At 35.8% G+C, this 27,861-nt stretch overlaps 1 protein-coding gene and 1 long non-coding RNA gene across 3 annotated transcripts in view; one reads left to right on the forward strand and one right to left on the reverse strand.

Moving 5' to 3' along the window:
• Positions 1-12,521, forward strand: part of LOC129031918 (uncharacterized) — a 149,185-nt gene extending 136,664 nt beyond the window's left edge. Inside the window, exons 3-5 of one of the 2 annotated variants that reach the window (XR_008501148.2) lie at positions 7,440-7,580; positions 10,279-10,344; positions 12,268-12,521. This is a non-coding gene — a long non-coding RNA (uncharacterized LOC129031918). Of the gene's footprint in view, positions 1-7,439; positions 7,581-10,278; positions 10,345-10,854; positions 11,079-12,267 lie in introns of those variants that run through there. The other variant, XR_008501147.1, reaches the window with a different exon arrangement.
• Positions 1-27,861, reverse strand: part of ABCA12 (ATP binding cassette subfamily A member 12) — a 206,094-nt gene that overhangs the window by 18,043 nt on the left and 160,190 nt on the right. Inside the window, exons 34-45 of the mRNA XM_054478791.1 lie at positions 26,287-26,539; positions 25,281-25,367; positions 24,429-24,522; positions 20,716-20,843; positions 19,168-19,255; positions 17,300-17,405; positions 9,499-9,553; positions 8,752-8,929; positions 7,145-7,260; positions 5,681-5,840; positions 4,341-4,594; positions 1,378-1,582 (exon numbers count right to left, since the gene is read on the reverse strand). Of these exons, the coding sequence (XP_054334766.1) occupies positions 1,378-1,582; positions 4,341-4,594; positions 5,681-5,840; positions 7,145-7,260; positions 8,752-8,929; positions 9,499-9,553; positions 17,300-17,405; positions 19,168-19,255; positions 20,716-20,843; positions 24,429-24,522; positions 25,281-25,367; positions 26,287-26,539 (1,724 nt within the window). The remainder of the gene's footprint in view (positions 1-1,377; positions 1,583-4,340; positions 4,595-5,680; positions 5,841-7,144; positions 7,261-8,751; positions 8,930-9,498; positions 9,554-17,299; positions 17,406-19,167; positions 19,256-20,715; positions 20,844-24,428; positions 24,523-25,280; positions 25,368-26,286; positions 26,540-27,861) is intronic.

Below are 27,861 nucleotides of genomic sequence, written 5' to 3' on the forward strand. Positions count from 1 at the left end.
ATATTTATACGTTTCACATTATTCACACAAAATCACAACTTTACTGAATAAGCTATTGTGGCAATAGTTTCTTCATACTGTCAAATAAATTTGATGCGTGTAGTTTGCAGCTCTGCTTGGAAAACTAAGTGGCACAGCCATATTTGCTTTCTCTTTTCAATGCTGCCTTAATATTGCTTCTGTAAAAATGGCAAGAATATAAATAAATAGATGCAGTCCTAGGACCTCACTTCCGAAAACTGATGTCTTTATGATGTTTTTTGGGGAGGACTGGAAATGAAAGGGTGAAGACAGCACCCTGAACAGGCTTCCTGACCAAAGTCTACCCCAGAGTAAGTGGACAGTAGTTTAGGAAGGGGCTCAGGACTTGCTGTGTGGTAGGACTTGTTGAATTCTCTCTGCCAAGTGGGAAGACTCATAGGGTAAATAATATTAACTTTTGCACCAACCTAATACCTGGACATGTGTAAATTATATATACAGTCAGCCCTCCTTATCCCTGAGTTTCTAACCTTTAGATCCAAAGGTTTGATTGAAATATATTCAGGGGGAAAAAAGCATCTGTGCTGAACATTTACAGACTTCCTGTGTTCTTATTCCCTAAACAATACACGATAACAACAATTTACATAGCATTTACATTGCATTGGGTATTATAAGTAATCTAGAGATTATTTAAATATACAGTGGGATGTGCATAGATTATATGCAGTACTACATTATTTTATATCAGGGACTTGAGCATCTGTGGATTTCTGTGGATTTTGATATCCTTGGGGGTCCTGGAACCAATCTCCCATGGATATGGAGAGATGACTCTATATGTGTATACATATACATATATATGTGTATGTGTATATGTGTATGTGTGTATATATATATGTGTGTGTGTGTGTGTGTGTGTGTGTGTATATATATATATATGCATGTGTGTATTTTTCCCATGGAAATATTCAGATTAACATTTATATTTCTAGAAAAAAAATTGTGGGAAAATAATTAAGATTTTTTTTTTTTTTTTTTGAGGCAGAATCACTCTGTCACCCAGGCTGCAGTGCAGTGATACGATCTTGGCTCACTGCAGCCTCCACCACCCAGGTTCAAACAATTCTCGTACCTCAGCCTCCCAAGTAGCTGGGACTACAGATGTGTGCCACCATGCCTAGCTAATTTTTGTATTTTTAGTAGAGACGTGGTTTCACCATGTTGGCCAGGCTGGTCTCAAACTCCGGACCTCAAGTGATCCACCCACCTCGGCCTCCCAAAGTGCTAAGATTACAGGCATGAGCCACTGTACCTGGCCAATAATTAAGATTTTAATTTGTCACATAGTATGCCAATGAAAAGGACAGTTAGAAACAAAACACAGTTTCTTACCTCTCCAGCAGGTATCCCAATGCTGATGTTGTTTACAGCTATAATCTTTTTGTGGATAAGTTGGTAGGTCTTTGTGAGACGATAAAGTTGGACCAAGTCACATTCAGCCGCACCACTCTCAACTCTTAATCTCTCAGCCCGCACATCTTCATCCTCATCTATTGTCTCCCTTACATGTGAAGAATTAAATTTTCTGAAGAAAAGCCTAAAAATGGACCCAGTGATTTTACATTGATGATTTTGAAATGACACCATTCAATTTTGACATGTTTTGATGGGTTTTCATGTCACTAACAGTGTACTAGTCATCATTAGACTTCTTTTACATTTGTAATGAATTATGCTACTCAGATAACTTAAGAAATCAGTGTAGACCCTCTTCACTGTATTCACTATGATATTTGTGAAACAACTTTTGTTCTCCATGCCTTAAATGTTTACAGATCCACTGTTAATATTTATAATTCTCATTCCAGTAATAAGGGAGTATGTGTTTGAAGGTTAGTTCCTAACTAAGGAACTAAGGAACTCCAGAATCATTAGGAAAACTCATCATCTACAAACCTAAGACCAATGATCACCTTTTAAAAAAAATCCTTTCAGCCGGGTTTAGTGGCTCACACCTATAATCCCAGCACTTTGAGAGGCTGATGGATCACCTGAGGTCAGAAGTTCTAGACCAGCCTGGCCAACCTGGCAAAACTCTGTCTCTACTAAAAATACAAAAATTATCCAGGCATGGTGGTGCATGCCTGTAATCCCAGCTACTCAGAAGGCTGAGGCAGGAGAACTGCTTGAACCTGGGAGGCAGAGGTTGCAGTGAGCCAAGATCATGCTACTGTACTCTAGCCTGGGCAACAGAGCAAGACTCCGTCTCAAAAAAAAATTTTTTTTTCAATTACATTTAAAAAGCCTCTCTACTTTTTTTTTTTAATTTTAGAAACGGCATAAGATCTACCCTTTTAACAAAATTTTAAGTGCACGATACGATATTGTTAACTATAGGCACAATATTGTACAGCAGATATATCTACTTTTATAATCATCAATAATATGAATACTATTGTTATTCTGTACTTGTTTTACTAATGTCTCACCTAGGATTTAGCCAATATTTTAAGGTTATCAGCCCTCCAAACTCATTAAGTCCCAAACCCACCTTGATATCTTGGCTAACAAAAAAAAAAAAAAATTTTAAAGAAATCAATCCAGGCTTTCTTCCCAATGTCCCTGTTTCTTCTGATGAGATCCCCAGAGACCCCAACTGTAATGTTTCTTCTAATCTTCCTTATTCCAAAATCATGTAGTCAGTCTCCAAATACTGGAAATGCCTTTTTTTTGTTGCTTTTTTTTTGAGACGGAGTCTCGCTCTGTCGCCCAGGCTGGAGTGCAGTGGTGCCATCTCGGCTCACTGCAACCTCTGCCTCCTGGGTTCAAGTGATTCTCGTGCCTCAGCCTCCCAAGTAGCTGGGATTATGGGTGCGCACCATCATGTCCAGCTAGTTTTTGTATTTTTAGTACAGATGGGGTTTCACCATGTTGGTCAGGCTGGTCTCGAACTCCTAACCTCAGGTGATCTGCCCGTCTTGGCCTCCCAAAGTGCTGGGATTACAGGCGTGAGCCACCGCGTCTCATAACACCCTATCATGGATTATTTTCTGCCTAGTCCTATAGGCTTTTATTCTTCTCACCTAGATTTCTCCAGGAGCTAAAACTGCTCCAGGGTCTCTGACTCTTCCATTCCAATCTGCACTCCATCTACAAAATCACACTTCTTCAAGCACAACTTGATCATGTTTCTCTCTGTTCAAAAACTCTCAGTGAATGTCCATTTGTTTGTTGAATAAATCCCAAACCATATTTCTTTACCAAGCATTTAAGAGATTCCATAATCTCCCAACCACATGTTAAACTGTAACTCCTACTTTTTCATCACATTTATTCTGTTCTAATTAAATTGTAATACTTCTTTCTTAAATATGCTCTAATATATTTCTCTATCTCTGCTCTTTTATTTCCTCTCATTATTTACTTAAAATTTTATTTTTCAATAGATGATACATGTACATGTCATTAAAATTTAAATGGTACCGAAGATGATAGTAAAAACTGGTCATCTTCAACCATATATCTCTCTCATCAGCAGAGGCACTCACAATTAGAGATAGTCTATGGACAGGTCTGCACAAATATTTATTTTCTTTTTAACTTGAATGGCAATATACTTTACACATAGTTCTGAACCTTGCATTTTTAAATTAGTAAATATTAAAGAAGACACTTCCAAATGTTGCATAGAGAACTATATCATTCTTTCTAATTGCTGCTTAATGTTCTATTAGTGAATCTATGTATATAATTAAACTAGTCCCTAAATGAAGGACGTTTATGTTGTTTCTATTCTTTTGGTATTAGAAATGGTTACCATGATGAATATCTTTAAACATACATAAGTCTGTATATCTGTGACCATATATGTAAACATTCCAGAAATGGAATTGCTGGGTCAATGGCATGTGTATTTCTTCTCATTTATGATGCTGTCTTCACTTTTTCTTAGTCGTCTTTTCCCAAACTCATTGCCAACATGCTCCACACTCAAACCTCCTTCCCCATTTCTGCCTTGAAAGTGTTTTCCATTTTCCCAAACTCAACTCAAAGGCTACATCTTTTGTTCATGTACATATTTTCACTTCACCACTGCACCTTAATCTATTTAAGGTTAACAACTGTGCTTATTTAATTTTATTCTCTCACTCAACAGCAATAGTTGCAGTCACATATTAAGATCTGATAACTATTTACTAGAATAAAATAGTGAATTATGCTAGAATTTTTTAAAAGTTTTTGAGCCAAACATTTCCATATTACCAATGGAAAAGCTTAGACTATTGACTTCTTTCTCAATAGCTTGAATTGAGTTCTGTTTTAGATGTCAAACGTTATGTTTTCATTATATTTACCTGAGTTTCTTTATCAGGGATTCATTGATTAAGAGTCGCAAGAAAAAAAACATGGTGCCTTGAGAAACCAAAGCCACAAACATTGCACCTAGTTTATTCATCTCAAAGGTTTCATTTGGGTATTCCACTCCATATGCTTTTAAGAAGTCTAGGACCGACTGTTGTTGAGAAAGTTCAATCAAACCGTAGCCAAAACAGAATTGTGGGAAAATCAGGAAAATGCGCTTGAGGGTTTCAGAAATAAGTTCTAAAGTCTGAAATAAGAGAAATAAAAATAAAACTGTGTTGTTTCCAAAAAGCTGACAAAAATTTAAAACTAGATGTAGACAAATAGTGAAACCTAAAAAGCTTATCTAGATTGGCAATTATTTCCCATGTAGGCTTAATTTGCATACAAATATTTAGTATACTAAATGGTGGATGTTTATCAGTGAAATACAAGCAGAAAGTCATTCTATGAGGCCACCTATAATGTTGGACCTAATCCTGGAGGCAAAATTATTTCTAGACCTGCCTTTAATCCCAGGAATGTAGGGCTAGCCAGTGTGTTGGGGTCTGATACACAGTATCATTATGTGCCTGAGGGAGGGAGGTACTTGGTGCAGTAAAGTTTTGGAACCCAAGGTAATCCCTACTTGGAGAGGGACTAAAATGCTCAAATGAGGTAGAAGAAGAGCCAACATGTCTCCAAGAGGGACAAATAGCTAATTTTCACATTATTCACACATGGGCCAACTACTTCCACTTCATGAATTTTCTTCCTTCTCCCAGAGTATGCTTGTCTAGTCCTCAGTTCACTTCATTTCCTCTCTATTCTTTTCTGTTCAATTGCCTGGCACTGTTAGTGCTTCTCTTCTCACTAATCGTAATTGTCAGCTCTGAATGGAAAGTGATGCTTACAATGAAGTAGTCTCCAATACATGATTGAAAGGGGATGAATTAGGTTTTTTCTCTATGAATGTTCAAATGAATCGAAGCTCATAGTCATATAACTAAGTCATTGTCCTTGTCACCACCATACCATAAGAATTTGTTAATGAGTAAGATGTTTAGCTGACCAATGGTTGCGTGATTTATGTAGTGCCGCACAATACATCTGATTTCACCTCCGTCACCCCATTCAAGCCCTATCAGGTGTCAATAGTTTTGACACTCAATACATAAAATGATAGGCATTAACTTAGATGAGGCCCAAAAAGAATTTTAAAAGCTGTAGTTTCTCTTCTCCCAAATTTAATAGAATCAAATGATATTCTTCTTTTTTATGCAGAATAAATAAAATCTTTCCACCTGGAACATGTTGAAGCTTTTGATAAATTCACTGAAATAAGGGACCTTACCGGATCATTAGGCTTTTCCTTGGAAAGAAAGTATACCACTGACAGGGAAACAATGGAATTAATGCCAAAAAACAAGTTGACACAGACATAAGTGATGAAGGCCATTCCTGTTTCATGGAAGAGCCCAGCCAGCAAGTACATCCAGGAAAATGTTGCATACCTGCAGGTTAAAAACACAAAGAATTAAAATTATGCCTTGACCAGGCATGGTGGCTCACACCTGTAATCCTAACACTTTAGGAGGCTGAGGCAGGTGGATCACTTGAGCCCAGCAGTTTGAGACCAGCCTGAACAACTTGGCAAAACCCTGTCTCTACGAAAAATATGAAAATCAGCCAGGTGTGGTGGCATGCACCTGTAGCCCTGGTTATTTGGGAGGCTGAGGTCGGAGGATCAAGCTGTGGTGAGCTGTGATCATGCCACTGCACTCCAGCCTGGGTGACAGAGTGAGATCCTGTCTCAAAAAAGAAATTCCTTAATTATTCTATTTTACAAAAAATAACAATTTAGATGGGCTTCCAAAGTAAAAATAACCATTAGGGATGAGTTCTCAAGCCTTCTAACTAGATCTCTCTTTCATTCCTTTTTGACAAAAAAAATCCAAAGAGTGTTTTTTAAAGACAGTAAAAAGCCTCTTTTAAGAAACCTTGAGTAGTTCTACATCATTAAAACTACAAATTAATCCCTCCTGAATGTGGTATTATCCCGCCTAGGCAAGCCTTTTAGGTTGCTCAGAAATATGAGTTTAATCAGTATAAATCTTATAATTTAAAGTTGAGGAAAAGTAATGACACTGTTCAAGTCTAGCTGAGCAGAAAGAGCATGCTTAGAAGCTCGCTAGCCTGTTTTTAGCAAAACCTTGAGCAATTTGGGGGGCAATTAAATAGATCTAGAGACAGAGTTCCTGCATTAGCTACAATTGCTAATTAAGGGTTACTACCATGTATTCAGGGCAGAAAGATTTGTTATGCTAAGCATTGATTATATCAGCCTGTATTACCTGTGTTAGCTTAATATAGAAACAATATTATGTGTGTGTCCTTATACATCTATAAAAAGATAAATATAAATAAGTATACATGAATGTATATGCACTTCATAATGCTACGTATACTCATATAATTAGTCAATACATAAATTTATACATGTATACACATTTTCTCATCATTCTAAAGCTTTCATTTTTATGTACTTGAGATCACATATGTAAATTAGAAAGCATGACACTTGGCACCCAATAAATGCTTATTAATTTTAGGTATTACTATTAATAACAACATTAATTTTCAAAAGTATTATACTTTACAGTCTATGGACTAGCAAGTGCAACGTATTGTTAGTCATCACTCATGTCAAATGAAACCCCAAGACAATTGTAATTTAGCTAATGAGATTTAGTCCTATATGTGTCTAGGGGCATTTAATTCTATTAATTCTTCTTTCATTGCTTAATCAGCAGCTTACCCAAACAGGACAAGCAGGAGAGATACAGCGCCTAGGTTGTTTTCACTGTAGAATGCAGGTAATTTGAAAATTGCAATGATACCAATTGAAAATGCTACAGGCACCAAGTAGAAAACCTATGGAAATATTTAAAACAATGTTTAATATGTGACAAGCATTTTTCAAAAAAAAAATCAATAACCCATCTAGTTTAAAACTGCAACAAGTTGACCTAGAAAAATGTGAAGAAATGAATTCTTATTTATGTTCCCATTGCTTCTAACATTCAACTTATTTTACATTGATTTCACTTTAGAATTTGTCTCCTGCAATATGAGGTTAAGCCAATCTCCATCTTTAACAGATATACAAGGAGTACCTGCTGTTCCTGCCTCTAGGCTTTGAGACTTGGGATGGTTCAGTGACAGAGGTTCAGTGAGAAAGATAAGACAGCCAGGTATCTTGGTATTACATTCAGTCCTCAAAGTATTGATTTCGTTTTGAATGCTGGAACTCTCTCAGATGGTTGATTTCTAAAGCTTGGTTATCAGTGTGAACCACTCTGTGCAAAGCAGCAGGGCATCGGGTCCCACATATCCTCATAATCACAGGTATACGAACAAAGAACTTTGCATTTTGTTGGCAAGTAGAAATATTAAATGCTGAGGAGTTTGCAGGAAGATGGACACAATGAAGGTGGTGGTAACTTAATTTGCAGGGTGGGGAGGAATCTCCTAAATTGGAATGAGCTCCAGATATAAGACAACAGAATCCAAAAGTACTAAGTAGACCTTCACAGAAGTATGTACTTGAAATTTTCTTAACATTAAAGCTCCTGTTAAGTCCTGAGAAGTCATTACTATTCTTTTAGATTTGACTTCTACAACAAACACATTTTAGACCTCGCTGGATACATTAACAAAATGGATATGCAGTTAATTACTCTCCAACCCTTTAAGCCGATGATCTTGACAGCAACTCAGACAATTTCACCATAATCACCAGGCAAATGCATACCCATCCTGGGCTTTTGGCCAACACTGGTATGTTTGGAGTCAAGAACAACCATCTGAACTTGGGACCATTTTATGCAAATGAGAGAGCTATCAATGAAATACATCCCTTCTTTTTCCTACTAATCTTCTCTAATGTGTCATTAGCAGGGGCTACCACTTCGCATTTTTCACTATTAGTTGATTAAATTTTTATAAGCTTGATTGTTTGGCACAATTAGGTAAGGATATTTTGCTGCTAAGCTTCTATTTCTCCACAGTACTGACTGTAAGACTTCAGCATGCTTAAAATCACCTGGGGGATCTTTTTAAAAATGCATATTCTCCACACTCCCCTCCTAAGATATGGATTTAACAGATCTGGAGTGAGGCCCAGAAATCCTCATTTTAAGTGCCCTAGGGAATCTGATATAGTCCGCAGAGATGAGGGCAGGTAGATTATCTTTCTTCCAACCACTGGATGAAGATAAGCCTGACTCAAGTCATTTTCTTTATTTCCTGTCTTTGTGATAACAATTTGAACAAACTAGAGTAAATAACTCTTGAATAGAAAACTGATGTCTTCTATCCAAATTGATCTTTTATTTCCTGCAATGAAGGACATAAGTTACTCACCATGTCATAAATGAAGTTTGTTACCCAGTAGCATGTCACGCCAATGCCTGAAATGTGCTGCAACTGTTTGGCTTTGGTTTGATGTTCCCTTACAACATAGGTGACAAAGCTGGCGGTGGTGACAGAGTAGCCCATCAAGATAGACAGTGCCACTAAAATATCAATTAAACTGCTGATTCTAGAGTGAGCAATAGGGAGAGGAAAACACACATAAGTTTTTGGAACTCTTTTCCTTTCAGAAAGATTCATAACTAAAACCATCAACCAAACAGTACAAGAGTTGGCTGTGACACAAATAAGGCATCCTGCAAGGCAGCCAGATAATATTTCCAACGTGACTCTACCGTGACCCTAGAATAAATATAGTTCTAGTGCATCTGAATTGACTAGGGATATTTGACAGAAAAACCTCGGTCTCCAACGGTTACAGAGACTATGCAAGGGATATATCATTCTTGAGCATAGGAACCATACTTAATTGCTATGCAGAGAAGTTGAAGTGATGTAGCACTTATCACTTGACTTATAAAAGCAGCAAATGCTGTGAGTCTGCAGTCAACAAGCTCTACTTGGCAAGCCCACTCTACACACTTGCAAAAACTTCCTTTTATCCCAGTCAGTGACATATTACCAGCCCTTCTAGATTGACATTCATTCAGATACAACTGTGATTTCCAATTACAGCACTTTATACAAAGGCTCAGCTATGTCAAGGAGAAAGTAGTCATGCTAGAGATATCTGCTTACGTGGCTTGTTCTTGGTCTTGCACTCCTGGATAAGGATGGCTATACATGATGATGCCTTAAAGAAGAAACAGTTCTTCTATTAGTAGATATTCAGTTAATCAGAAATACCAATTTTTAGATGAATAATATTCAACACTTTCCTCCTTATATTTTTATTTGGGGGACCTTTTTTTTTTAAAGGAAAATTATTTTTCCCCTAATCCCATTAATGCCATACAATTGGTGGCACTCACATAAAAAGAAGTTTTTCACATTGTGTTTAGAACCTTTGGGAAGGGAACAAGAATTTATATTTCTTATATTGCATTTCTCTCTAGTGTGTTATATTTAAATAATTATGTTCCATTTTTTCCTTCTATCTGGTCATATATATGTTTGTATTTCACCAGCACTTCAGAAATGTATTACATTTAAATAAGCAATTCAAAGCAGGACCAATTATTTATATGAGGATCCCTTAAAGAGCAGACAGTTACCTCCCCCATCCCTCTTTAGTGCTGTGTCTGTGGTGGGGAAATAGTGTAGCCTGAGCGGACTCCTCCTTCCCCTTTACTGCTTCTAAGATGCTTATTTTTCTAGAGCTCTACCAGAGTAGGGCTTGGGAACTTCAGCCATACCCGAGGCCTTTTCATTGAGACATAAATGTCTAAGAGGATTCAGAGATATTAGCTGGCTTCAGATAAGTGGTCACTTAATTCCAATACAGTTCCAAATTGTTGAGATCTCCCAATGTTGCTTATACTTGAGTAAAAAGCAAGGCTCTTTTCTTCCCTTCCTTAGGGGACCTTGGTTAGCCAAAGTCAAGAATGAGCTGTCAACAGTTTCCCAAAGGAAAACAATGTGAAGGTAAAGTGTGTACTGTCTGAGCAACTGTGGAAAAGAGTGGTAGGGGATGCCACTGAAGATAGATAGCTCCTAAATACTTGTTCCTATAGTGTCATAAACTAAGTGAGAGCTTTCTCACTTAACTGTTCATATAGTATTTGTTCATTGTACTAGGATGTTAAGGCCCTTGCACAGCACTGAATATAGATGATTCTAAAGGCAGATTTTCTCAAGTTACATTTATAATTTTCATTAAGTAGAATGTAACATCCTTTGAATTTGAGTTCTGTAACTGTTGTATATTAAAGAAAAAATATATGGTTAAAGCAAGAAACTAACAACAACAAAAACCAAGTTGATTTATAATGTTAATCACATCATTGGAGGGATATACTTTTCTTATCTTTTGTATAAATTAAGGGGCCCTTTTTAACTGAGATTCAGTTTTCCTGGGGGCCCTACTTAAACCCAATGGTAAATTATTATATAGGTAAGGGAGAACTTTTCTATTATTTCTGCTTTGTATTTCAGAATCAAGAAATACTCTATTTCACCAGAGGAATCCTTGCAAATACATTTTACTCCACTATGCAAAATCCTGTGGAACTAGTTTTTAATGCATATTTTCAGCTGAAAGATCAAGGAAATGTGTCACAGTTGGGGACCTATATCATAATTATCTCTGTAGGTTCTACAGCATCCAGCATGATGTCTAAAGTAGAGAGATTGGTCAATAAATGCTTTTAAATGAACTCAAATCTCAAAATTTCAATTAATATTTTTCTCACATATAATGTATATTAAAAATAAGACATCTTCTGATGTGTCTACAGTTATAAACCTTAATTTAGATGCTTCCCATGGACCACTGCTTCTAATGCAACAAAGTAAGAATAAACACTGGAGTGGAAGGGGCAATGTGTTAGTATTCTTGAAAAAGAGCCTAGTTGCATAACATTTATTAAGGAAAACAAGCAAACCTGTATTTTTTTGAGAAGAACAGAATTTTCATGTTATATTAACCACTAGAGGGAACCACATGAATAGAATAGATATTGACATTGCAAAGGAAAGCTAATTAAAAGATTTTTATTAGCATGTTAGAATTCAAAGAAAATCAATTTTATAGTTAAAGTAAAATCCCAATTCAGGCAAAATCTAACAAATATGGCTTCAAACAACTAGTGTGTTAGAGGGAGGCAGTGGGAGAATAATTGGGTTGATTTTTAAAACCAGTAATATTATTACAATGGTAGACCTCATATATGCATTAAGAAACAATAAAAGTAAGTTAGGGTGATGTAGCATTTCTTCTTTGAAAGAGATCGGGTTCCTTCCAGAGAGAGTGGAAACTTACCACTTCCATAAGTCTACTTAAGAAAAATTATTAGAGGCTAGAAGACATACTATTACTAATTTCTATATAACTCAAGCTACATCTTAAATTAGTTTTAATTAAAATAAACTTCAGTTTAGGGTCAAAATAAACTTTATGTTTTAGAATTCTTAATTCTTTATACTCTGTAACTTAAAATGTAATGTTAGGAGTTACAACAAGCCTGCTGAAGTCTAGAGTGACTCAGATTGCCTTGGTCTAAATAAAGAGCACTAATTACAAAGGAAGCCAGAATACAAGTTTTAAAAAGCTGACCCTTCAAAAGCAGCATTGGTCTCTTGTTCTCTTTATCTTTGCTACATTTTCCCCTAGTTATTTCTATGGTTCTTATACTTTCATTATCTGTCTCAACAATAAATGTCTTTTGCTCTGAATAAAACACCCTACTGAAAGTACAGCGTCCAATAGTATTTCACACCGGTTACACTAGACCCAATTCACTTTAGTCATCATTTAATTTAATTTATCACTTTTGACTTTGCTCCTTATTGATGCTGTAGATCTAAGGACTATCAATCTTGTATTTTCTTCTTGGTTTCTCCTGCTAGAAAAACGCCAAAGCAATTGGGGAAAAAAAACACTGTTTTCTCTGAAATGAAGACTCCTCAAGATCCTGTTGCTGGAATGAGTATTGGACTCTTCGGTCTACTTCTACAGTCACCAGTACATCTGGCATACACTATGATGCCCAACAGTAGGGAGATGAAAGAAATGTAGATGTTGGCATTTCTAAAAGAGATGTTGTATCTTTTTTCCTACTTAATAGACTATTAGGCTATAAATCTCAATCTTGACCAGCAAATGTGTTTGCCAGCTTTTCTTTATTCTTTTAAATTTTTTTTTTAGGATCAGCATGGAAAAACAATTTGAGCAAGGCTCAAGAAGATGAGATTATCTTATAAACAGTAATTGAAATACGTATATTTTTTAAAAGTCTGTTTCGAATTTCAAACCTTATTTTAAAAACTATGTGAAAGCCTCTTGTGAAACTCAACTGAAGTAGGCATGGCTGAGTCCAGAGGAGCAGTGTGGAGGATTAGAAAAATAAACAGGCAGGAGTCAGACAGTCCTGGATTCAAATCCCACTTCTAGGCCTTACAGAAATAATATAATAGTAGGGGATAATAATATTCACCCTGAAGAGTGCTGTAGGGATCATCAGTATTTCATATAAAGCATGTCATATGGGCAGTGCTCAATGAATGGCAATGCTTTTGCCCAGGTATAGAACTTCTTAGTATAAAAGTTTTTGTCTTTCAGAAAATTAACAAAGATATTCAGGACCGGAATTCAGCTCTGGGTCAAGTAGACCTGATAGATAGCTACAGAACTTTCCACCCCAAAACAACAGAATGTACATTTGTCTCATCGCCACATGTCACTTACTCTAAAATTGATCACATAATCAGAAGTAAAACACTCCTCAGTAAATGCAAAAGAACTAAAATCATAACAAACAGTCTCTCAGACCACAATGCAATTAAATTAGAACTCAAGATTAGGAAATTCAGTCAAAACCACACAACTACATGGAAATTGAACAACCTTCTCCAGAATGACTCTTGGGTAAATAATGAAATTAAGGCAGAAATCAAGAAGTTCTTTGAAACGAATGAGAAAAAGAGAGAATGTACCAGAATCTCTGGGATGCAGCTAAAGTAGTGTTAAGAGGGAAATTTATAGCACTAAATGCCCACATCAAACAGCTAGACAGATCTCAAGTTAATAACCTAACATCTTAACTAAAAGAACTTAGAGAACCAAGAGCAAATAAACCCCAAAGCTAGCAGAAGATAAGAAATAACCAAGATCAGAGCTGAACTGAAGGAGATAGAGACACAAAAAATCCTTAAAAAAATCAACAAATCCAGGAACTGTTTTTTGAAAAAATTAATAAAATAGACAACTAGCTAGACTAACAAATAAGAAAAGAGAGAAGAATCAAACACAATCAAAAATGATAAGGGGGATATTACCGCTGACCCCAAAGAAATACAAACAACCATCAGAGAATACTATGAACACCTCTATGCAAATAAACTAGAAAATGTAGAAGAAATGGATAAATTTCTGGACACATATACCCTCCCAAGACTGAGCCAGGAAGAAACTGAATCCCTGAATAGACCAATAACAAGTTCTGAAATTGAGGCAGTAATAAAAAACCTACCAACCAAAAAGAGCCCAGGACCAGATGGATTCACAGCTGAATTCTACCAGAGTATAAAGAAGAGCTAGTACAATGTCTGCTGAAATTATTCCAAACAATTGAAAAGGAGAGACTCCTCCCTAACTAATTCTATGAGTCCAGCATCATCTGATACCAAAACCTGGCAGAAATACCAAAAAAAAAAAAAAAAAAAAAAAAAAGGCTGTGCTTGATGGCTCACGCCTGTAATCCCAGCACTTTGGGAGCCCAAGGCGGGTGGATCACCTGAAGTCAGGAGTTCAAGACCAGCCTGCCCAACACGGTGAAACCCTGTCTCTACTAAAAATACAAAAAATTAGCCAGGCGTGTGGCAGGCACCTGTAATCCCACCTACTTGGGAGGCTGGGGCAGGAGAATTGCTTGAACCCAGGAGGCAGAGGTTGCGGTGAGCTGAGATCATGCCACTGCACTCCAGCCTGGGCAACAGAGCGAGACTCTGCCTCAAAAAAAAAAAAAAAAAAACTTCAGGCCAATATCCCTGATGAACATCGATGCAAAAATTCTCAGTAAAACACTGGCAAACTCCAGTTTGCACATCAAAAAGCTTATCCGCCACAAGTTGGCTTTCATCCCCAGGATGCAAGGTTGGTTCAACATACACAAATCAATAAATGTGATTTATCACATAAACAGAACTAAAGACAAAAACTGCAAGATTATCTCAATAGACGTGGAGAAGGCATTTGATAAAATTCAGCATCCCTTTTGTTAAAAACTCAAACTAGGTATTGAAGGAACATACCTCAAAATAGTAAGAGATGTATATGGCAAACCCACAGCCAATATCATACTGAATGGGCAAAAGCTGGAAGCATTCCCCCTGAAAACTGGCACAAGACAAGGATATGCTCTCTCACCACTCCTGTTCAACATAATATTGGAAGTTTTGGCCAGAGCAATCAGGCAAGATAAAGAAATAAAGGTATTAAAATAGGAAGAGAAAGTCAAATTATCTTTGTTTGCAGTTGACATGATCCTATATCTAGAAAACCCCATTGTCCAGCCCAAAAGCTTCTTAAGCTAGGATAAGCAGCTTCAGCAAAATCTCAGGAGACAAAATCAATGTGCAAAAATTGCTAGCATTCCTATACACCAACAGCAGGCAAGCAGAGAGCCAAATCATGAATGAACTCTCATTCACAATTGCTACAAAAAGAATAAAATACCTAGGAATACAGCTAACGAAGTGAAGGACCTCTTCAAGAGAACAACAAACCACTGCTCAAAGCAATCAGAGAGAACACAAACAAATGGAAAAACATTCCATGCTTATGGATCGGAAGAATCAATATCATGAAAATGGCCATACTGCCCAAAGTAATTTACAGATTCAATGCTATTCCCATTAAATTACCATTGACTTTCTTCACAGAGTTAGAAAAAAATTTTTAAATTCATATAGAACCAAAAAAGAGATGGAATAGCTAAGACAATCCTAAGTAAAAAGAACAAAGCTGGAAGCATCACACTATCCAACTTCAAACTATACTACAAAGCTATAGTAATCAAAAAAGCATGGTACTGGTACAAGAACAGACACATAGACCAATGGAACAGAATGGAGAACTCAGAAATAAGACCCCATACCTACGACCATCTGATCTCTGACAAACGTGACAAAAACAAACAATGGGGAAAAAGATTCCCTATTTAATAAATGATGCTGTGAGAACTGGCTAGCCATATGCAGAAAATTGAAACTGGACCCCTTTCTTACACCATATTCAAAAATTAACTCGAGATGGATTAAAGACTTAAATGTAAAATGCAAAACTATAAAAACCCTAGAAGAAAATCTAGGCAATACCATTCGGGACATAGGCACAGACAAAACTTTCATGATGGAAATGCCAAAAACAAAGCAATTGCAACAAAAGCAAAAATTGACAAATGGGATCTAATTAAACTAAAGAGTTTCTGCACAGAAAAGGAAACTTTCATCAGAGTGAACAGACAACCTACAGAATGGGAGAAAAATTTTGCCATCTATCTGTCTGACAAAGGTCTAATATCCAGAGTCTTTAAAGAACTTAAATTTACTGGGGGAGAAAAAGAAAACATTAAAAAGTGGGCAAAGGGCATGAACAGACACTTCTAAAAAGAAGACATACATGCAGCCAACAAACATGAAAAAAAGCTCAACATCACTCATCATTAGAGAAATACAAATCAAAACCACAATGAGATACCATCTCAAAATAGTCAGAATGGCTATTAGTAAAAAGTCAAAAAGCAATAGACGCTGGTGAGGTTGCAGAGAAAAAGGAGCCTTTTACACTGTTAGTAAGAATGTAAATTAGTTCAACCATTGTGGAAGACAGTGTGGTGATTCCTCAAAGATCTACAGGCAGAAATACCATTTCACCCAGCAGTCTTATTACTACGTATATACCCAAAGGAATGTAAATAATTTTGTTATAAAGATACATGCACATGTATGTTCACTGCAGTACTATTCACAATAGCAAAGACCTAAATGGAATCAACCTAAATGTCCATCAATGATAGACTGGATAAATAAAATGTGGTACATATATACCATGGAATACTATGTAGCCATAAAAAGGAACTAGATCATGTCCTTTGCAGGGAGATGGATGGAGCTGGAAGCCATTATCCTCAGCAAACTAATGTAGGAACAGAAAACCAAATACTGCACGTTCTCACTTATAAGTGGGAGCTGAATGGTGAGAATACATGGACACATGGTGGGGAACAACACACACTGGGGCCTGTCAGAGCGCAGAGGATGGAAGGAGGGAGAGCATCAGGAAGAATAGCTAATGGATGCTGGGCTTAATACCTAGGTGATGCATTGATATGTGCAGCAAACCACCATGGCACATGTTTATCTATGTAACAAACCTGCACATCTGGCACATGTACCCCTGAACTTAAAATAAAAGTTGAAGAAAAATAATATTAAAATAAAAGTTGAAGAAAAATAATAAAATAAAAAAGTAACCACTAACATATGTCAAAAAAGAAAAGTTTTGTCATCATATTTAGATTTGTGAATAGTATTTGTAAACATTAATTGTTTTTAAAAATTGTTTAGCCTATAGACAAGCACATCGTTTAAAAATATTTTTCTATGAGCTATAACTACTTGGTTGACAGCAGACATGCACGTGAAGTCAGCATTATTATCCTGATTTGATAAATGAGAAAACTAAATTGACCTGAAGTTAAGAGGATTATCCAGAATGTTCCATCTGGCGATAGTTACTACTTCTAAACTCCTTTTAAAGACCTGTGATCTAGATACCATAAAATACCTGCCACTGTGAAGAAACAGGATATAAAGTGCATTTTTATACAAAGAGTAACAAAAGTTGCAATACAGGACACTTTTGTGTTAGTAACTTTACCATGTCGGGCAGCATTGTATTTTGACATGTTAACTCGCAGAAGGAAATTATTCAGGCTGTTGAGGTAAGCTGGAAGGGAGTGGTAGCCTTCTGGATCATACCATACCTATTAAATTCCAAAAGAAGGCAAGATCAATATTGCATTCAAATAAATTAGGCTGTCTTAACATCTGACAGGCTATCTTATTTATATTTAAAATAAGAGCATCAATTTTCCAATAATTTATTTTATCTTGGAAGATTATGCACTGTTCTCTAGAGTATTGACCATAGGCCTATAAATTTCCAATTTAGAAACAGGCAGAAATTGGGAAGAGAGTTGTTCTGTGGATAGCACTAAGTTATTAGTTATTCAGGATCTCTTCTAGGCAAAGCTTGAAATAAACTGGAGAAATCATTATCTACATCCCTGTGGCAGATCCATGGGATTCTGAGACTAGAACTAAGGTATCCTGGCTGCCAATAATGGTAATAAAAACAATGGAATAGACCAAGCTGGAGAAATAAATAAAATACATATACAAGCATGGTGTCCTTAGCACGAGATTGAAAACCTTGACATTCCTCCACTAATTTTTGATTCCTAATTATAACCTAGCAAATGGGGCATGATTTTACCTTCTGTGTCAAAAACAGAGAGATTTAATATACTGGTGAACCTCAATTCAAGAAACCCAATTACTAATTCAAAATAGCAAAGTTGATTTGGAGAGAAATGATTTTATATTAGGAATTCACATGTTTGTGCAAGAATATTTACTCTGTGTGTGGAGAGAGAGGAGAGAGGAAGAAAAGGAAAGCACTGAAATCCCCAGCACCACTAATTACTTTCTACATGATTTACTGTAAAAATCAGCTAAAATAGACTCAGTAATATTTATCACACAGGGATGCTGTGAGCAGAAAATTAGGTAGTTTGTGTAAAAGATGATACTAGTGGTTGGCACATAATCATCACGAAATGGACATTAGTTTCCCCACTTTCCCAAAGACTGTGTATGTCTCTTACTACCAGATGAGAAATATGTGTAGACAATTTTAAATCCCTATGACTACCATTGATCACATAGGTAAGAATATGCATCTGATCCCGTGACTGTACTTCATTTTAGGTATAATCTAAAAGGAAAAATAAGTGAGCAGAATTATTTATCTCCATTTAATTTGGTTAAAGTTTCCAGGTTCTTTAAGAAGCAAGGCTAAACATATACATTTTCATTTCTAAATAGTTATGACATATACACAAAGAAAAGTGCAGGTAATAAAGTATAGTGTTACCAAAAAAATTCTGAAGGAAGTACATCCCTTCAACTATACACGGGTTGAGAAATAAGAATTGCCAGCCTCCAGAACGCCTTTTTCCTGACCCTCCATGTCCTTCCAAATCACAATACCCTCCCTTTCCCCTAAACAAATGGTTGAATTTTGCCTATAAACTCTCAAAGTTTACAGTAAATGTAATCATAGTCAATGTATTCCTTTTTGTCTTTTCTTTTCCTTATTAATAATGTTTGGGAGATTTAACTTGCTTGTTATATGGAGCTGAGTTCTTTCATTTCCATTGCTGGACTTTTATTGAATGAATATGAACAGTTTATTTCTATATTCTGCATGTGGGCATTTTGGGTTGCGTTTTTGGCTATTATGAGAAATGCTACCATGTATACACATTTGTACGTGTGCCCTGATGCTAATGTGTACATGTTTCCCTAGGGTACATACACAGAATTGGAACCACTGTGCCCTGGGTTATGCACCATGCCAAATCGATTGTACCCATATTTTGTTTTCACTTCATGAAAATGATTAAACATATCAATTTCACCTTCTCATTTGTATGACATTCCAGAAAAAAGATCAAAATTTACCTTGGCAAGTGTTCTATTGGCAGGGACTCCTGTTATATCAAAATGAAGGTCTTTTGTCAAAGGCAGCCCAAAACTCCAACCTCCATATCTACAGAGAGTAATAAAAATATATCTTTGGTTTAGTGGCAAAAATCTTCTTAAATAGATCTAAAATACTTAACGAGGAGCTCAACTTTTTTTTTCTGTTAGGAACACATTTACAGTATAAAATGAATACTGCCTGACAAATATTTTACATTTTTATCATATTTCAGTCTCAAGTGTACATTATAACTAGAGACAAGTCTTTCTAAACAATTGCATATGTTTAGTAGTCATCCTGAAAATGAGTGACATATATAATGTAATCAATGTCTCCATTTTAACTGACCCATTCACCACCTCAAATATCTTAATATTTTAGTACTCAAATATTCCTTTTAGGTAATTAATACGGAAGTCATATAATATCAGTTCATATCTTTTTTCAAATGGCTCCATTTCTTCTATATAACAAATTTTCCCCTATATTGTCCCCAGATATTATACATTTTTTCTCCCTGAATATTTGAGGGCAAGTTGGGTCTTGTCAATTCATGTCAACTGCTTGTCAATTCATGGTATAAAAACGAAACGTTGATTTTAAAAATCCAAGTAGTAATTTTAAGAATAGGTTGATTTAACTGCCTACCAAACTAAGGTCAGATTAAATAAATAATGGTGCAGTCACACTAGAATAATCTTGTGACTGTCATCCTAAATGTAGTGCTATAGAGCTATATATTGTTGACATGCAAATAACATCATAGTATGTCATTCACTTCTTTTAAAGGCAGATTTTAAGACAGTTGGTTTATAATAAAACCCATTTTGTTAAAAATATTTACATGTATATCTGTGACAAAGAAACTTCTGGAAGGATATACACCAAAATATCAATAGTGCTTATATCTGTGTGGAGAAATAATATTCTTTTTCTTCTTTTTGCTTATCTGTAGTTTCTAATTATTTTTTACAATGAATATTAATCATGGTTGTATATTGAGAAACAAAGGAGGGAAGAGATGGAGGAAAGAAGAAAATGGCAGCAATTGAAGGTCTACCAACTTTGTGTCCATGATAAATGCTTAGGTGGCTTAAGTACAAGCCCATTTCCTTGCTACACATGAACAACACATTTTGTCCATATGCAGATATCACACTCTTAAGTTTTGAGATATTCATACTGGAACTGAGGCCAATTGTCATCAAAAGTCATGCCTTAAACCTCTCCAAGTTGGTATAAGCCAGTCAATAAATTCCCTTTGGCTTCAAGGAAAAAAAAATATGTACAAATTTAACAGTACATTTTTGAGGCCTAAAATAACCAGTGGTTTTCCATTTGCTCAAATAAATCTTAATTTAGAGTCATTATTTACATTTCAATATATAAGGCTGTTTAAATAAAACTGAGAATTTAACCATGTAAAATGTAAACAATAGAAATTTGTATCTATTGTCTCTAGTTTAGAAGGCCGCTACCATTAAAATTAGAAAGCAATTAAATATGTTATGAACAGAGTATTTTACCTTTTTTGGACAAACTCGTTTGCAGTTGATATAAGATAATTTTCCACTCGTTGCCCAGTGAGGTTATAAATTACCTGGGATGAGTAAGTTCTTCTGTGCGGTGGGGAATAGTTAAATTTAGGACATTCCTGGAAAATAAAGTTAAAAATGAATTTTTTTCTGGCCAATGCTGTGCAAGTTAAATAGACAATGTCAAGGAGCTTCAGTCTCATGATTTGTCTATTACTGCAACTGGTAGAGTGTGATAAGACTGTCCTTCGACTCTAAAGAGCTTTGAAAAAGAAGTCATCTCACCTACGCCAAGAAATTAGAACAAATAGTTATTATTCATGTAGAGCAAATCCCTATGTTTAGGACTCACTTAAAGGCCTGAAAGAACACAAGTTAACAAATGTGTGATATTTCCTTCACTATGCTGAGGCTTAATATGTTTGGACAATAATGTTAAACATTAAGATGATAAAATTTCCTCAATAATTCTCAAGGAAGGAAAAAAATGTTTGCCACAAATTGAAAATATAACACTTTTCAAGGATTGATAGCAGTGGATGAAAAGTTTATGATACATTAGTTTTAGTATGTAACCTAAGAGTCAGAGCTTAGTTATATGTATATTAGTTAATATTATATACGTATATATGTGTATATATATATATTAGTTTGATATATATAAACTTTTAGTTTGGGATTATTTTAGATTTACAGAAAAGTCACAAAGCTAGTGGAGAGTTCCTGTGTACCCCGGTCACTTTCCCTTGTGGGTACTTATATTACTAAGTATGTTTGTTTAGAGCTTAGTTTAACCATTTATATTTATGCTTGTAACTTTCTTTGCTTCCTGACAACTTAATTTTCAGTGTAGCTTCTCATGGTTCATTGCAATGAAGTTTAGTATGGGAAAAGTCTAGCACGTTTTTATAGTGCCACCTGTCTATCTCAAGAACATAAAGTTCCAGCTTGCTCTAAAAAAAATCGGTGCGGATTTTATCTTATATCAAGTTATATCAACACGAAGATCACATTCCAGAGTGACACTGCTTTCACAAATAATTAAAAGAGAATACTCTTATGTATTCATGTAATTTTTAAATTATACTATACATAGAGAAATGCACATGTATTATCTGTACTGCCTGATGAATTTTGACAAACTGACACACCTGTGTAACCAGTCACCAACAACCAAGACAAGATACAGAACAGGACCAATACCTCAGAAGCCCCCTCATCACACTCCCTTCAAATTACTGTCACTCCCAAAGTAACAGACACAGAGTAGTTTTGCCTATTTTTATATTTTATATACTATTTATATACTATTTATATACTATTTATATATATTTATATACTATTAATGGAATAGTATAAATGTGTTTTCTTGTGTCTGGCTCTTTTCACTCATTATTATGATTATGAGAATCTTCCATATGTTATGTATAGTGGTAGATCAATCATTCTCATTTTGTTTATATACTACTGTGGAAATATATTATATTTGACATTACCTATTCTGTTAGTGAGCATTATTCACATTTCTGAGGGGTATATAGTAAGAGTGGAACTGCAGGTCCCACAGATATGCAAATTTTTACCATTAAGATATATTGCCAAGTAGTTTTAAAAACTCTTTGCACAAAATTAAATTCACAGAGCAGAATATGAGAATTCTGGTTGCTGCGTATTTTTGTTAACACTTAGAATTTTTCCTCTTCTTCATTTTAGCCATTCTGGTGATTGTGGAGTGGTATTGCTTTGTGGCTTAAATTTGTATGTCCCTGATGACTACCTTTTTATATATTTATTGGCCATTTGGATATGCTCTTTGTACAGTGTCTCATGTTTGTTGCTAATTTTTCTGCTGTGTTATTTATCTTTTTCTCATTGATTTGCAGTTCTTTATATACACATTTATTCTGGATATGAGTCCTTTGTTGTATATTGTGAATATCATTCTCTACTCTGTGGATTTCCTTTTTACTCTCTTCATCTTTTGATATATGTGCAGTATAATTTTTTTTCTTTCTCAAAAAACTTAGTACTTTATCCATATTGTATGTCTGGTATACAGAGCATCAATTATGCAAAGTGACCTCATTGTTATTAAATAGTTGGAAATAGATTTAGGGATGTTAATTAAATGACAAAATTGGTTGGAAAAAAATTGAAGACTACTGGATTTTTAATTTATTTATTTTGAGACAGGGTCTCTCTCTGTCACCCAGGCTGGAGTGCTATGGTGCCATCACAGCACTGCATCCTTGACCTTGTGCACTCAAGCCATCGTCCCACTTCAGCCCCACCAGGTAGCTGGGACTACAGGTGCACACCACTACACCCAGCTAATTTTTAAATTTTTTGTGGAGATGAGATCTCACTATGTTGCCCAAGCTGGTCTCGAACTCCTGGGCTCAAGCAATCTTCCTACCCCCCAAAGTACTGGGATTACAGGCATGAGCCACTGCACCTGGCCTAGATTTTTCAGATTAATAAAAACTATACAAATTTCAATTTTAAATATTAAGTTAGGTTACTTTTACTACGAACTAAAGAAATACATAAAGAACTTCTGAAGTTAGCTAAATTAGATAAAGGATTTTAAAACTTTTAATACTGGGTTAAGACTAATTTTTTTTTTCTACCCAGGCTGGAGTGCAGTGGTACAGCCTTGAACTCCCAAGGCTCAAGCTATCCTCTCACCTCAGCCTCCTGAGTAGCTGGGACCACAGACGCGTGCCACATGCCCAGCAAATTTTATTTTACTTTTTATATTTTTGGTAGAGATGGGGTTTCACCATGTTGCCCAGGCTGGTCTTGAACTCCTGAGCTCAAGGAATCCACCAGCCTCAGCCTCCCAATGTGCTGGGATTACAGGCTTGAGCCATCACACCTGGCCAAGACTAATTTTTAAATATGCAGGGATTCCAAAAGATTCTTGTTGGGTCCCAACTCTTATTGTTAGTAACTATTTTGCATAAGAACACCAAAGTGGGTTGCATTCACTGAAGATATTTTCATTATAAACTATTATACCAAGACACTTCAGTGTACAACCGTATGTCACTCTGAAGAAAATACTGCAAGAAATTTAGTTGGCAATATAGTAACTATTAGAAATAGTGACTTTTTTTCTTCAACAATCTTGAACTTCTGTAGTGAATCTGGTTCTCGTACAAGTGTGGTGAACTGATAGGCTTAGAAAACTAAGGTCTGCATCTATAGAATACAGACAGAGTAAGTGGTGAATAATTTTTTTGTTTTTTCAGGAAATGATTTTTTTCCTGAAGCCTGGAGGTGTTGCTTAGAGACATAGGGAGTTCTGTTCTAGACTTATACATTATTGACTTCCCAGCTGACCACTACAGTGGCAGTCTTGCTATATTTCAAATATGACAGTTATGGTCGCATTTTTTCATGTGAAACATAGAGCCTTCTACTTAGTTCTAAACTGAGACCAAAAATTCATTTTCGGTTGGTTTCAACAAAGATCATCATAGAATTACCTACCTTTGGAAATTGGTCCTGAGATGGATTTAAAACAGTAAGCTGATGTTCAAAGTCAGTATTTTTTGAGCTGCCCAGATCCATATTTCTGAGCTACTAGCTTCCATAAAATGAACTTATACTGATTCTTTGGTAACCTAGAGAGATCTTTCGAGCTTTTGATATTTATTCCCGTATTTTTCCCATTTCACTGAAACTGAATTCCATCTTACCTGGACATTTTCTGAGCAGGAGCAAACACCAAAATTAGTGATGGGTTCTCCACTGGTGTTCCATTTTTCCAGACTGTCTTTGTTTAAACACTGTCTGCAAGTTAAAATGATATTGCTGTGAGGTGTGTATGTATATGTGTTCTCATGTTTACATATGAGCATGTAAACAAGTATTTGGTATTAAGTTCATGCGTGTAGTCACAGATACAATTTACTGATTTTTCATAACTTCAGTGTACATTGCTCCACCATTTCCAAATGATTTGACATTTTGTGATGGGGGACAAGGGAGAGCATTTATTGATTACATAGTATTGAGACCAGTGCTTATTGAATTGTCTTACTGTGTCAGGATGGGGTTTTTTTCTCTCCTTTATACTCTTTGCTCTTTTCATCCTCTCTTCTGAGAGGAAGGGATACTTTAGCATAATAATACACCAAGGTCATGTTTACATGAGTTATGTATTAATACTATCTTAGACGTTCAAATAAGCAACACTATATAGTGCAAATGAGAACTGGAGTCTCAGCTAGATAAGTATCTTAGTCTCTGTGAGCCTCAGTTATTTATCTGTAAAATGGGATTAATAATCCACAAGATTGTGATAATTAAATGAAAATATGCATACAAGAGAGTTGTACAAATCATAAGACATCTAATATTTATTGGTATAGCATAGGATAACTAAGAAATGAACTAAAGGAGATAGACAAAATCTGTTAAACAGGGATTTCTATCAGGGTACAGCTTTCTTCCAGGCAAATAACAGACACACACACCCACATACACATGCACACACTCAAACTGGAATGTTGAAAACAATAAAAAATTGAAGAGCAAGAACCACTTACAGATCACTGGTGTTCAGACACATGTTGTCAATTCCAGGGAAGTCCCACATTGCCGAGACAAGTGCTTCTGTGCTCGGGTGATAATTCCTGCAATATGAAAGGACAGAAACAAATTCATGATTTTTCTACTAGTCTCTCATATTAAAATCATGCTTGAAGAAATGAAATGTGCTGTATATAGAAGGGTTTTCTTTTTCTTTTTTGAGACAGAGTCTTGCTGTGTTGCCCAGCCTGGAGTGCAGTGGTGCGATCACACGGCTCAATGCAACCTCAGCCTCCTGGGTTCAAGCGATGCTTGTACCTCAGACACCCGAATTGCTGATATTGCAGGTAAGCGCCACCAGGCCTGGCTAATTTTTGTATTTGTAGTAGAGACGGGGTTTTGCCACGTTGGCAGGCTGGTCTCAAACTCTGGAGCTCAAGTAATCCGCCTGCCTTGGCCTCCCAAAGTGCTAGGATTACAGGCGTGAGCCACACTGCACTCAGCTTAGGACTGTTTTCTTAATCTAAGAAATCTAAAAAAAAAGACAGTCTCAGGAAAAGAAAGGTATCACAGGAAAATGCACATGTCTCTTTTTGGCTGCCTTCTTATTCACCTAATTGTCACATGCATCAGTGATCACCTATTGTATATGTAACATTATATTACACAGGATTCTGACATTGCTATTTAATATTTGTGAGACCAATAGAAAGTTATTTGCTGTATATTACAACAGATTGGGAACCAGACCTAATCTGGCTTTCTTAATTAAAGTCTAGTCATTATAAATAAATATCTACTATAACTTTCGTTTTAGATGAATGCAAAAACTCTGAAAAAACTATTTGTTGGCAATAGAAGTAACATATTGCAATCAATCAAACTGTTCATTCCTTTAGCAGAATCAGGTACCTTGGCTTCTAAGTACTTTATCCTCCAGCATCTCATGGCATTCATTCAGGTACAACCACACTCCTGGAAGCATTTTGGAAACATTCTTTTAGTTAACAGAAAGAAACTTACGCATAGAAGGCTGTCTGTTTGGAGGTACCATAAAGAGAGGGGGAGATCTGAATCTCTGGATAACTGTTGCTGGAATTTCTCAGTGTGCCAAGGCCCATGGCAGTGGTCACAAAGACGATGGGGAGGATAACCTGAGCAATGAGACCTTTCCAGTTCCTGCGGGTGTGGTGGAACCTCTTGATGAGTATAGCCATGATCTTCTTCAGCAACAGTCCAAAACCATCCAGCCTCTCTCCTCTTGTCAGGATTTTGTCTGATTAAGAAAAAGAGATTGGATATGGTTCTGGGAAATCTTGATAAGCAATAAAATAACTTCAGAAACTATAGATAAATGGTATAATACCATGGGAAAAGCTTTTAAAGATTTGGATTTGAGGTTCTGCAATTTTATTTCTCAGCCTTAGCCTTGGACTTTTCATTGGGAAAACTGAGAACTATAATATCCATCTCATATAGAACTGTGTGTAAAGTGATTTGAAAATTCTAATTCACTATACACAAAATATTATTAGTCACAGGCATAGTAATTTTACATGTCAAAGTTAGATATCTAGAATTTCATAAATGAATATTGATCTCAAACCCTAAAGTCTCAATGCAGACTCAGTATATATTACTAATACCCAAGAGATAGTTTCTATGAAGAGACTAAATTCATGTGAGACAAATACAAACTCAAACACCAACCTAATCTAACAATTTGTTCCTATTGTGAGTAACGTAGTGACTGTAAGTCTAATTGGCTCTGATTCTAACATGAGGTCCAATTAATTCACACTAAGAGTAGGAAAAGGGAAATCCTCCCTTCCAGAGTACAATTCTGGTTCAACCACATATTTATTACATTCTCTTTAGAAATTTAGAATGATTATATGGCCTTTCAAAACTCAATTTTTACCACTAGAGTTATTTTAGAAAAAAAAAGAACCCATTAGAAAAAATATCTACCATCCCCATACTTTGAAATGCTTTTCTAGTGCTGAGAAAAATTCCATGGCAGAGCAGCTATAGAGGCCATAAACCATTGCTCCCTCAATAGAGCCCTATGGCTAATAATTTCAGCAGCTCCCTCTAAAAACAGGTTCAAATATAGCATTCTCTCCAAAAGCCTGCCACCACACACGCCTTCATAGGTGATAAGATGATGGTATTCATCAACTATGCATATATTTTAAGTTTTCCATCAGAAATTATGCAGCACAAAAATCATGATCTTCATTTAGCTGATAAGAAAAAAATACAAAGCTGCTTAATTTAAAATGAATTCCAATTAAACAGAGTGAACAAGTTTAAATGCAAACTCATATCTCTGCAAAAGGGAATTGTAGAAGGAGCTGAATATTTTCAGTTAATTAATATGCTTTTCTGTTTCTTGAGAAATTACATGTGGATGACTTACAGGTGTATCAAATGAAATAAACGTGCTTTCTAAAAGATAATGTCAATGAAGGGAACATTTGGACTGAAGAATAGTTTCAAATTATAAGACACATGCAGAGGCACATACTTAGCCTTTGCTTCCTACAGCAGATGACCACTTTCTAATAAAAGTCCTCAATGCCACGGAGGCCACAA

This window comes from Pongo pygmaeus, chromosome 11, assembly GCF_028885625.2.
Source record: "Pongo pygmaeus isolate AG05252 chromosome 11, NHGRI_mPonPyg2-v2.0_pri, whole genome shotgun sequence".
Lineage (NCBI taxonomy): Eukaryota > Metazoa > Chordata > Mammalia > Primates > Hominidae > Pongo > Pongo pygmaeus.